At 39.8% G+C, this 12,051-nt stretch overlaps 1 protein-coding gene across 1 annotated transcript; it reads left to right on the top strand.

Annotated features, from left to right (window-relative positions):
* Nucleotides 1–9,905: 9,905 nt before the first annotated feature.
* LOC110892499 lies at nucleotides 9,906–11,164 on the top strand. Its single transcript, XM_035988211.1, has 7 exons — nucleotides 9,906–9,931; nucleotides 10,030–10,140; nucleotides 10,230–10,298; nucleotides 10,698–10,757; nucleotides 10,842–10,910; nucleotides 10,981–11,037; nucleotides 11,120–11,164. Exons 3-7 carry the CDS (start codon nucleotides 10,278–10,280, stop codon nucleotides 11,162–11,164), a joined length of 252 nt encoding a protein of 83 aa, XP_035844104.1. The 5' UTR covers nucleotides 9,906–9,931; nucleotides 10,030–10,140; nucleotides 10,230–10,277.
* The last annotated feature ends 887 nt before the right edge of the window (nucleotides 11,165–12,051 follow it).

Here is a 12,051-nt window from a genome sequence, read left to right on the forward strand (position 1 = left end):
CACCAGGATGGACTGAGTATTTGGAACTATGGGCTTCCTGGAGAACAACATCTCGTAGTCCTCCATATATCGGAACCCATATACGTCCGTTCAGTCTAAGAATTCCATCCTTGCTAAGAGTCAACTGCTCCTCAGTTACTCCCAGCTTTTCATTAGGATAATTAGCTTCCAACACAGCCTCACGCTGCGCAGCTAATATCCTTTCCATTAAATTATTCTTAACCTCAATGCTCTTGGCACTGATTCGAATGGGTTTTACCCTTTCTTTCCTGCTCAAGGCATCGGCGACTACATTCGCCTTGCCGGGATGGTACCTGATTTCACAGTCATAATCATTCAGGGTTTCCATCCAGCGGCGTTGCCTCATGTTCAACTCTTTCTGGTTGAACAGGTGCTGGAGGCTTTTGTGATCAGAATAAATCACAAATTTAATACCATAAAGGTAATGCCTCCACAACTTCAGTGCAAATACCACGGCACCCAACTCCAAGTCATGGGTGGTGTAATTCTTTTCTTGCACCTTTAATTGCCTTGAAGCATAGGCAATCACCTTGCCCTTCTGCATAAGCACACACCCCATGCCTGTGTGTGATGCGTCGCAGTAAACCACGAACTCATCAGTACCTTCTGGTAATGTTAACACAGGTGCGTTGCTTAGCTTTTGCTTCAGTATTTCGAAGGACTCTTGCTGCTTTGGGCCCCAAATGTACTTTTCTTTCTTCTTGGTCAAGGAAGTCAAGGGCGCAGCAATCCTTGAAAAATTTTCAATAAATCTCCGGTAGTATCCTGCTAACCCTAGGAAGCTACGGATTTCGGTAGGCGTCTTTGGCTCTTGCCAGTTCATAACCGCCTCTACCTTAGCGGGATCCACTTGGATACCACGTTCACTCACAACGTGTCCTAAAAACTGAACCTCTCTTAGCCAGAATTCACATTTCGAGAATTTGGCGTAGAGTTTCTCACGCTGTAGTAATTCGAGAATGCAACGGAGGTGCTTCTCGTGGTCAGCTTGGCTCTTGGAATATATAAGGATATCGTCAATGAAGACTATGACGAATTTGTCCAAATACGGCTTGCAAACGTGATTCATGAGATCCATGAACGCAGCCGGTGCATTAGTGAGCCCAAAAGGCATCACTAGGAACTCGTAATGACCATAGCGAGTCCTAAATGCAGTCTTGTGTACATCTTCATCTCTGACCCTTAGTTGATGATAGCCCGACCTTAAGTCAATCTTGGAGAAGTAGCTTGCTCCTTGCAGCTGATCGAATAGATCATCGATCCTTGGTAAAGGATATCTATTCTTTATGGTAACTTTATTCAGTTCTCTATAGTCGATGCACAACCGCATCGATCCGTCCTTCTTCTTTACAAATAGGACAGGAGCTCCCCAGGGAGATGAACTAGGTCTGATAAAACCTTTCGCCAGCAGTTCATCCAACTGGGTCCTCAGTTCTTTCATTTCCGTCGGAGCTAATCTGTAGGGTGCTCTTGCTATCGGAGCTGCTCCAGGAATGATGTCAATTCTGAACTCCACTTGTCTATCTGGTGGCAAACCAGGTAGTTCTTCAGGAAAAACCTCGGGGTATTCAGAAATGACAGGAAGATCCTCGATCTTCGGCTTTGGTTCTTCAATTATCACCTGAGCCATGTAAATTACACAGCCTCTGTTTAAACACCTTGAAGCTTTCAGCATAGATACGTCTTCGGGCAATCCGTAATGCGTATCCCCTCGAATGGTAAGAAATTCACCACTCGGAGTCTTTAAAACTATCTGTCTTTTGCCGCAAATGATTTGGGCCTGATTACGAGATAACCAGTCCATGCCTAGCACGATGTCAAAACCCGCAAGTTTGAAAGGAAGTAGAGATAAAGGAAAAGAATGGTTCCTAATGGACATTTCACATCCTTCTAGAACAGTAGAGACGGTTTCTATCGTGCCGTCTGCCAACTCTACTTCGTATTTCACGTCGAGGGTTTTGATAGGCATGTTTAGTAGTTGGCAAAATTTCTGGTCTACAAAGGACTTATCAGCGCCAGAATCGAATAGTACTCTTGCAAATATATTATTTACGAGAAAAGTACCTGTAAGCACATTGTCGTCCTTAACCGCTTCCTTTGCATCCAAGCGGAAAACTCTCGCATTTGATTTCTTCGTCTCTTCCGCCTTCTTGGCATACTTCGGGCAATTACTCTTTATATGCCCCTTTTCATTACAACCATAGCAGGTTGCATCCTTTATCTTTTTGCACTCCATGGTCTTATGATCCTTGGACTTGCATAGCCCACAGGATGGAGTCTTATGTTGCGACTGTGAACCAGACGCAAACCTACACTTCCCGGAGTGAGGTTTCTTGCAGACCTTGCAGTGAGGTCTTCCATCAGCTTGCCCCTCCTTCTTTGCCTCCGACCCTCTCTTGCCCTCACCGTTTCCACGGTGCTTTTTCCCAGACTTTCGTGAGGTATCATCCTCACGTTTTCGCTTTTCAGCCTCCTTGCTCCTTTGTGCCCTCAGACGGACAGCATCAAGTGTGAGAGACAAGGAGAGGTCAGTAACTGACCTGAAGGTCGTTGGCCTAGAGGCCTTTACGCTGGCCTTGATCGCCGGCTCTAAGCCCCCAATGAATCGGGCAATCCTTCGAGGTTCTGGTGTCACAAGATATGGCACCAGGCGTGACATAGTGTTAAAACTTGTCAGATATGCTTGACAATCCAGGTTTGTCATCACCAGTGAGACAAAATCTGCCTCAATCTTCTCAACCTCGTGCTGAGGGCAGTAGTTTTCTTTTATGAGGGCAATAAACTCCCCCATGACATTTTGTATAAGGCAGACTTACCTGAAGCCTGCACCAGAGCTCTCCACCACGCCAGGGCCTCGCCCTTGAATGACTGGGACACAAACTTAACCACGTCCCTCTCAGCGCACCCGCTGATGTCCACTATCGTGTCCATCTCGTCTAGCCAGGTGATACAGTTAACCGCACCTTTCTCCCCTGTAAATTCACGGGGCTTACATGATACAAAGTATTTGTAGGTGCAACCCTTAGCACTGGACGCATCAGTATATTCTCTATCGCGATGAACGCTGTGCTCAGTAGACGAATGCTTGTCGTCATCTTTCTTGGGTTCAGAGGGTGGTTTGGAGTGTGTCTTCGGCTTAGAGGGTGGTTTTGACACAGTTCTGCCTTGGGACTCAGTATGTTGACGATCGATAGCTGCCTGAACAGCATTGTCAATCAGAGCCTTCAGTTGTGCGCCTGTCAAGTGTACTGACGCATTGTCAAAGTCATCTTCATTTGTGTGGCTGTTCTCTCCATTGGGATCCGCCATTGTAACTTGAATCTGTTACAGAAGATAACAAAATTTTATTCAGGAGATTATTATATAATTGTCTTTTATTGACAATTTGTCAACCATGGTACAGAGACCATATTGGTTAACTTATTATTTCATTATATATTAGGATCTGAATATATCCTATTTTAACTATATAAATAGTATTGGCGGCATAAAGCCTAATCATGATGTGTTTATAATATTAGCCGAGATTTCAGAGAATCAAAGGCATAGAGATTGAACCGTAGTTCTTTTATCTCTTTCTGACAGAGAGTCATAGACTACCACTGCCTTTTGTCTTTATAAGACAATTATTATGGCCCATAGGCACTACACCTCTAATGGATGTTTTATATGGCCCGTAGGCACTACATTAATGGATGTTTTATAGTATGGCCCGTAGGCACTACATCTAATGGATGTTTTAATAATATTGGCCCGTAGGCACTACATCACTAATGGATGTTTTAATAATACTGGCCCGCAGGCACTGCATCACTAATGGATGTCTATAATATTGGCCCGTAGGCATTGCATCATTAATGGATGTCTTTATAATATTGGCCCGTAGGCATTGCATCACTAATGGATGTCTTTATAATATTGGCCCGTAGGCATTGCATCACTAATGGATGTCTTTATAATATTGGCCCGTAGGCATTGCATCACTAATGGATGTCTTTATAATATTGGCCCGTAGGCACTGCATCGCTAATGGATGTCTTTATAATATTGGCCCGTAGGCACTGCATCACTAATGGATGTCTTTAATAATATTGATCACCTTTATTGGTGATTTAACCCATGATTTATAGATCATTTAGTTGGGTTTTGAAATCCTTAAAGGATTATTGTATAGGAATGACGTGCGTGATTTTAACGAATCACATCTGCCATGAATGTTAACATGCGTACAGAGGTTAACAGGGAATCAGAATCTTTTCAATTAGGTCGTACCATCTTGACTGGATCTTAATAGACACCAAGCTAGGTTTCACCTTTTAAGATTCCTTATTTAGGCAGATCAATATAAAAGGAATGGTTTTGATTTATTTTATATATATATATTAAAACAAAACTCATAACATACATTCCAAAATCTCAAATACAATTACATATTGCCCTAAACGGGTCTTTCAAATAGTACATACCTCCAGAGAGGTTTTTAAAATAAGTGACAAGTCCACGCAGGGACTAATACAAGATAGGTGTCCATGCAAGGACTGAAGATAAGTCCACGTAGGGACTGAAATACGATAAGTTGTCCACACAGGGACTTATTTTAAAGTAGAAATTATAGTAGTACTACTATTAAGGGCTAGTGGTCACGTTTCTTCTTTTTGCCCTTTAGTAGGTTCGCCAAGCCTTTGAGAAATCCTCGGTGGCTTTTCTTTTCTTCCTCGAACTCTCTCTCCACACGATCTAGTCGATGGAGTATTTCTTCCTGTTCAGGAGGAGAGAATCGTGGTTGTGGAGCTTGATACGGAACGGGAGGTCTGGGAGGTATTGGATACCCATGAGCTGAGTAGTCCGGTGGTCCCATGTTTCCATGTGCTCCGTCAGGGTAGCGCGCATTATATCTTGCCGACACCACATAGGGGTCGCGCTCATAGCCGTAGTTGTATTGTGCTTGTGACGGTTCGAACGGGTTGTAAGCCGTCGGACCTGTATAAGCAGGTATGGGTTGGTCATACCCAAATGGTGGCGAATTTCGTGCAGTTGGTGCGGAGTTCGCCTCCTGTATAGGACTTGAAGGTCCTTCTTCTTGTAGTGGCGGATAGTGGCTACTACTAGAATGTCGAGGAGTGCTGAAGTGGGTACCTCCTCCTCCTCGTGTAGACATACGAGCATTTGTCCTCCTACGCCTCGGCGGATCAGGGATTACTGGTTGTGCCGGTGGCGGAGGTGGTGGCGTAACTGCCTCAAAGCGTGAATCCTCAGAGGGATCCTGTGGATGTCTCGGTTGTTGAGATGTCTGTTGAGGTGGCGTGTAGTACCACTCATGTCGGTCAAACATCGCTTGGAAACTGTCAGGTCCTTGATAGGGCGTTCCATGGAAGGATGACCCATCAGAAACTTCTATCGGATGCGTGGGCGTACCACGAGCTGGTTCAGTAGGATCCTCATCTTCCTCCATGGGATCTTCAGAAAAATGGTCTTGTGGCCCTAGTGGAACAAAACCTGAAGGTTCATGTATGTAGTCAGCCGGATTAAACTGACCTATGTAGTAAGGAGTAGGGTCGTCATAATTCCGGTGCGATACCGAACGTTGTAGAGGTATGAAGGAAGGTTGTGGGTTATTGGGATCATTTTCTGAATCTGGCCCAAAGGAGTGCCGGTAGGATGGCGTCGAGCTGTGCGAAGTGGAATGCCTCGCGGGTTCGTAAAGATCTCTTCGTCGTTGTGGTTCTTCGCTCCTTGTCATCGAAGGCTGTCTTGTACCAGATGGTCCAGCTTCGTTATCGTGATGTGTCACGATTTCTCCTCGGCCTCTTCTTCCCCTTCCTCTTCCTCGGAATATAACAGGTGGCATTTTCCTGCTTAAAACTTATTAAAAATCGAATCGAAAATTAAAGACAAAAAGGAGTATCAATCCGAATTTGTCCTAAGTTCTTGTCTAGACTCAAGTATGTGCAATTGTGTCATTGAGATTAAGCACAATGGGATAGTGTTTAATTCACTCAATGTTGGCTCTGATACCAACCTGTCACACCCCGATTTCCACGTGTCTCACCGGTGGGCCCGGTGGGGGATTACCGTGACGATGTTGGCAACAATATAGTCAAACCACACAATTATATAATGCACAGTGGAAGCATAAGATAAATATATATATTTCAACCTCTGGTGATAATATCAATGTATTACAGAAGTTGAATATCCACAGTGGATCGTAAATAATCATAAAGTATTGTTCCATCAGATACTGCAATCAAGCTTGCGAGGCTTATCCCGACGCTAGGGAGCTAATACCAGCCAATTACGTTTAGGTACCTGCACTTAATCTTTTTGGGGAAAATACGTCAGTTTACACTGGTAAATACATTCAACTGACACATTTGAAAATGTTTATTAAAATTGATTTGAATGCACAAGGCACAAACTCTTTTATAACTTGGGAAAATTCATAATGATCTTGTGAACGTTTTACATGTTCTTTTATGCGTTCAGTAGCCCGGGTCGTGCCGGGTTAAAGATTTATAGACACACCACGTTTGCGTAAAACCGTAGTATGAAAACCAACGGCTACGTCTTTTAATTTTAATGTCGACACTTTATACCGGGTGTACGCCTACACCGGGATGTCGATGGTCGTGGCCATTTCGTAAAATGATGCCGAGGATATCCGGGACAACGGTCATTAAACCCCCCAAAGGCTTATAAGCAACAAAACTGTTTAAATGAGCCGATCATATTTAATCAATTAACCACCTAAGCGATGGAATTATATAATGCTCAATCAAGCGGTATTAATATACCGTAACCCAAGCCCATATAGGGGAAATAAGTTAAAGTATTTACCTTTGCAAGTATTAATCCTTAATTTAGATCAAGTCACCGATAGCTTTTACTGGGGCTCCTAATCTGGAACGAAGGTTTTAATTAACCTCTTAGAATCCTAACGGTCCTTATATTAGCCGTAGCTTAAACCGGTTGATTCCGATACATAGATATGGTTAATTCGCACGAAAAGGCGAAAACCGAGAATGGAGTATGATTTGGACCCAACAAGTTCAGAGACTTGTTTTATATGGGTTTATAGTTCATACTCTGGATTTTGGGGTTCAAATAATATAATTTGACCCATATCGGCTATTGCACGAAAACTAGTTCCATGAGCCGTACCGTGTGCGCAAATAGGCGAAACGGTTAACCATAAGTGTCCTACGCTTATTTCCTAAGTCAATATGCCTTAAAAGTATTTTGGTATCAGTAGGATACCTTCCGTAATGCCCGTAACGAGTTTAAGTTTATATTATGCCCCGTAGGGGCTTTTCGGTCATTTTAAAGACTTTTAAAGAGCTTTTCGGGTTCTACAGGAAATCTGAGTTTCCCGAACAGTTTATAAAGTTTAAAATACTTTATTTATTATTTAAAATCAGTGGCAACTGGAATCGGGTCAAAAGACCTTGTAGAACTCCCGTTTTGGCCAAAAAGGGCATATTCGGTATTTACCGAACCGTAGCCATAACCGCAGGTTATGAGCAAGGTAAAAATTATTAAAAATCTTTAAAATTCCCAAAATATTATTTTACCACAGTGGGTAAATGTTTTGGTGACGAAAACTTGGGTTAGATGGGCGTTATGCTAATGGCGCCATTAATTACAAAACTTTCTTAAAAGTGCGCCTTTTAGCATAACTCTCATTCTAGGCCTCGGATTGACGTGAAACTTTAAGGACATGCTTATAATTTAACAAGCAAGGTTTTGGTCCGTTCACGTGTCCGAAATACTCGTTTTAATTTTAAAAGGCCGTTACGGTCAACTTTTAGGCGAATGACGGAAATACGTAAAAGACTCGGATAACTCATGAACCGACCACAGAGGCGTATACCAACATGTGACCTGGTCCTAAGAGAGTCCTAAGGTATATTTATACTTCACTAAAACGGGTCAGAACTGAAGTCAAAGCAAAAGTCAAACTTTTGCGACTTTTGGCTCCGAACCGGTTCAATATAGTAAATGATCGATTCAAACGAGCGCAAACAGGTTTATATACTTATTATCATGTTTTATGATTGTCAAAACAGGTTCCATAACATATACATTACAGATTATGCATAAATCGCTAAAATAGCTTTCTGTTGACTTTTTAACCGCACGTTTGACTCGACATTTGACATAGTTAGAGTGGTGATCAGGGGGAACCTTTTTAGAGGTTTATTACCCACATAAATACCAACTCATAACCACTTTTGATTCGTCATAAGACTGAACCATTACTGATTTATTGTAAAGTCAAACCGTAGTTACGACGGTTTAGTTCTTGGCCATTTACTAAGGAAATGTGACACCACAAAGGGTTAGATCACTTACAGAAGTTGTGTTCTTGCTTATGGAGCAGAGAAGAGGACTTGAGAGCTCTTGAAATGATCAGAGGTGTGTGTTTTGATGTTGTGAATGTTATGTTGCATACTAGTGCTATTTATAGCAAATGTTATGGCTCAAGATCATTACACACAACTCTACAAGTGCCCTTGGATGAATGGCAGGTGTATTAGAGGGTTATGGGTCGAGTAGGGGGCACCCATGCCTCATTGATTGAGGTTTGGTCGTTCATAAGCTCCAAAAGCCATGTAGTTACAACAATTCTGCATCTGGGCACTTTACGCGACCCGCATGGGAGTCCCCATGCTCTTTTACGCGGGCCGCCTAGGATTAAGAATCCAGGCGCGTAATTGAGGTGGCTCGCGGCCCGCCTCAACTTAAGCTTAACCTTCACGCGGGCCGCGAGAGGTTAAGATTTCAGGATTTTCAAATCCTTTTTCAATGATTGCAGAATCCAGCCATTAATAACAAAATCTTTCGTAATGATTTGCCTGACCTTTCGGTTTTGAAGGGGTAACTTTGCGGTTTGGCCCTCGGTTATTTACCGATAGGGGCCTCGTGTTATTTACCCGCATTATTAAGTCCCCGGTTTATTTATTAATTATATTGGAAAGCCTTAACTTTCACTGTTGACGCTTTTAACCCTTCTTCTACGAATTCGATCGTAACTTTCTCGTTTCATATCGAAACTTCGCGAAATTCATATATATTATTTTAGTGAGGGTATAATACCGTTACAAAGTCTTTGGAACGTTAAAGGGTCACTCAGAGGTATTATTAAACATGTTGACACAGTTAACCCCTGTAGTTTGTAATCTCTCACTTTCTTCCGCGTTTTGTTTTTGTACGATCTATAATTTATTCGTTTGAAGGTTTAAGCATTATTTAGGGATACTATACAGTATATTTACCCTTGTTGACATTTATAACCCTCGAATTTATATACTTTCAAGGTTTGTCAAAATTAGTCCTTTATTTATTATAGATGCCACGTGTAAACAAATGACACGTGTTAACACATCATTGGACACAAAATTTCGAGGTGTTACAGTGTTTAAATCATTTGTTCATCAATACTGCTTTATATCCAAAATCACACCTGACAAAGACGTTATTGTAAGTAGTATATTATACAATCAGTATGATGAATAATGTTTTCTTTCTGTATATTGGTTTTTAAATTAATTTTTAATTATCACTGCCTATGCAGGTCATGGCTGATGAATTTTGGAGGCAATTTTATGGGAAAAATTTCAAAGGTGGTCAATCAACTCTTTATTTAGGAGATAGATTTTGGAACGTTAAGATGGACGGATTAACTGACAGCTGTGTTTTTACTCATGGATGTTCTAAGATGGTAAACGATCTTGCCTTAGACAGCCGATCTATCTTTGTCTTTTCAATGGTTGGAAATAAAATTTTCGAGCTTTCAGTCTTTAATCATCAAACCAGTACTCAAATTCAGAACAACAAGGTTGAGTTAGTTGTTTTGGATGACTCCATCTATGGTGATGATGGTGATGATGGTGATGATTTGGTTATTGCGGTTAGAATTATACATCTATACTATTATTTAGTTATTAATGCGAGCTTACAAGTAGATCTTGAATTTCACACATTGTTATTTTTTATCTTTTTTTGTAGTCCGAACATAAGGAGAAGTGTAGTACTGCCGAAACTGACTTTCAGGAAAGTGTTGTTGTGGAATGTGAAGACGACAAATTTCAGTTGGCAAGTTTTGAGTCTGTGTTCAATGTAAACCCCTATATTTTAATCTAATTTATTAAAACTTATCATAAATATTTTTTTTGTATTTATACATTTGTTTATTGTTAATTGTGTAGGATATTGATGATTCGAAGTTTGATAACTTTTTCTCATCTCTACTTGAAATGGAAGACCTTAAGAAGAAGGTAACTTTTTGTCATTGTTTTTTTTCGTATTTTATTAAATTTAATTATTATTCTTATTATATTGTTAAACACATTTCCCTTATATGTAGTTCAAAGATGATTGAGATAAAAAAGCCGATCCGATATGCAAAGCAAGTGTTGTTTGTGATAAAAATCAAAGTTTAAAAGTTTGTGTTCATTTATAGGAGTTTGTAATTAACTGAATTGTTTTACCTATATTTTTTTCATTTTAAACCGTTAATGTTTTATGTTTCTTACGATGATCCGAAGGGGAAAACAAATGTTGTTGTTGATGAAAATCTAAGTTTAAAGGTTTTGGTTCAGTTACTTAATTATATTTTTATGAATTTAAGTTGATTACTTTACATTTTTTTTATTTATACGTTTACCTTTTTTCAGGACAAAAGCAACTTTGAGATGGACCTGGACAAATTTTTGATACCGAAGAATAACTCCCATGTATATCTGATTACTTAAGTATTATATAATTCAATGTATTAATTCATTCTATATTAATAATTTTTATACTCTTTTGTTTTATAGGTTGATCCTACACGAAAAACAAATATTTTTATTTCTGAACCGAGTCTGTCCTCCATAGTTGTTTCTGATGTGAGTATTTCTGATTCGATATTTTGTTCGAATTATGATAGTTACTTATGTATTTATTTACCTGTTTTAGACCATTCCGAAATATAAAGTTGATGTTGGTCAAATTGTTTTGCCGATAAAGAGGAAGGTATAGTATCATATATAACTTTTTTACTTTTAATTTTATTTCTTAAAAAAGAACTAATTATTATTTTATCTGAACTTTTTAGGCCACTCAGAAATGTAAAGCAGTTATGTTGGTGTCCGATGTGTAACATCCGCCAATTTTAGAGCTATAGGAGTAATGCACCTCCCCGTTAGTCTTTGGGGTATTGTTAGGAGGAGACATATTAACCTCCCGTGAAACTTTGGGTTAGGTACTTTAACGCATTGGAAACTTGGGCTATCACTTGGACTGCGTAAACTAGCATGGCTGAAACTATTTTATTATGTTCATGTTGGATATGAGTTTTTATTCTATTATGCTATGTAAACAAACTTGTATACTCGCTCTTTGCTTTTGCATTGAAACTCTATTTTAATACATGTTGCAGGTTGATTATTGAAGTATGGATGATTCATGAAACAAGTTTAGGGTGGACTAGATACACACCTAGATTTATCTATCTTTGTTGTTATGTTATTCGTTGAAACAATGTTGTTATTTTCTTTCGAATCTTGTATGACATTTAGTTTTGAAATGAAATTTGAATTTAATTAAATATTGTCACATAGTGTTATGACGTTTTGAGCAATCTACACACTTCGTCTCATCCCGATGTTTCCGCCATCGGTTGGGGTGTGACAGATTGGTATCAGAGCCATAACTATAGGGAATTAGGAAAAGTAGGAATGCTTTAACCTAGTCTATAGTTTTAGAGCTTTATCCTCATGTTTTGCTTGAAACTACTTGCATGTTATCTTATTTGCCTTTATTTATTCTCTTGTCATCTTTCAAGCATATATGTCACTTATGCGTTAACACTTGACATGCTATACTTGTTTTATTATGTGTTAATACTTGTTCCATTGTTCGATTCTTTATGTGTATTCTTGATTTCTTGGCATATTCCTCTATGTGTTGGTACTTGTTTTATTGTCCTATTCTTTATGTACCGTTCTTGATGTGAATTCTTATGTGTTTATACTTGTTTGCGTATTC

This window comes from Helianthus annuus, chromosome 3 (assembly GCF_002127325.2).
Source record: "Helianthus annuus cultivar XRQ/B chromosome 3, HanXRQr2.0-SUNRISE, whole genome shotgun sequence".
In the NCBI taxonomy this organism is placed as follows: Eukaryota; Viridiplantae; Streptophyta; class Magnoliopsida; order Asterales; family Asteraceae; genus Helianthus; species Helianthus annuus.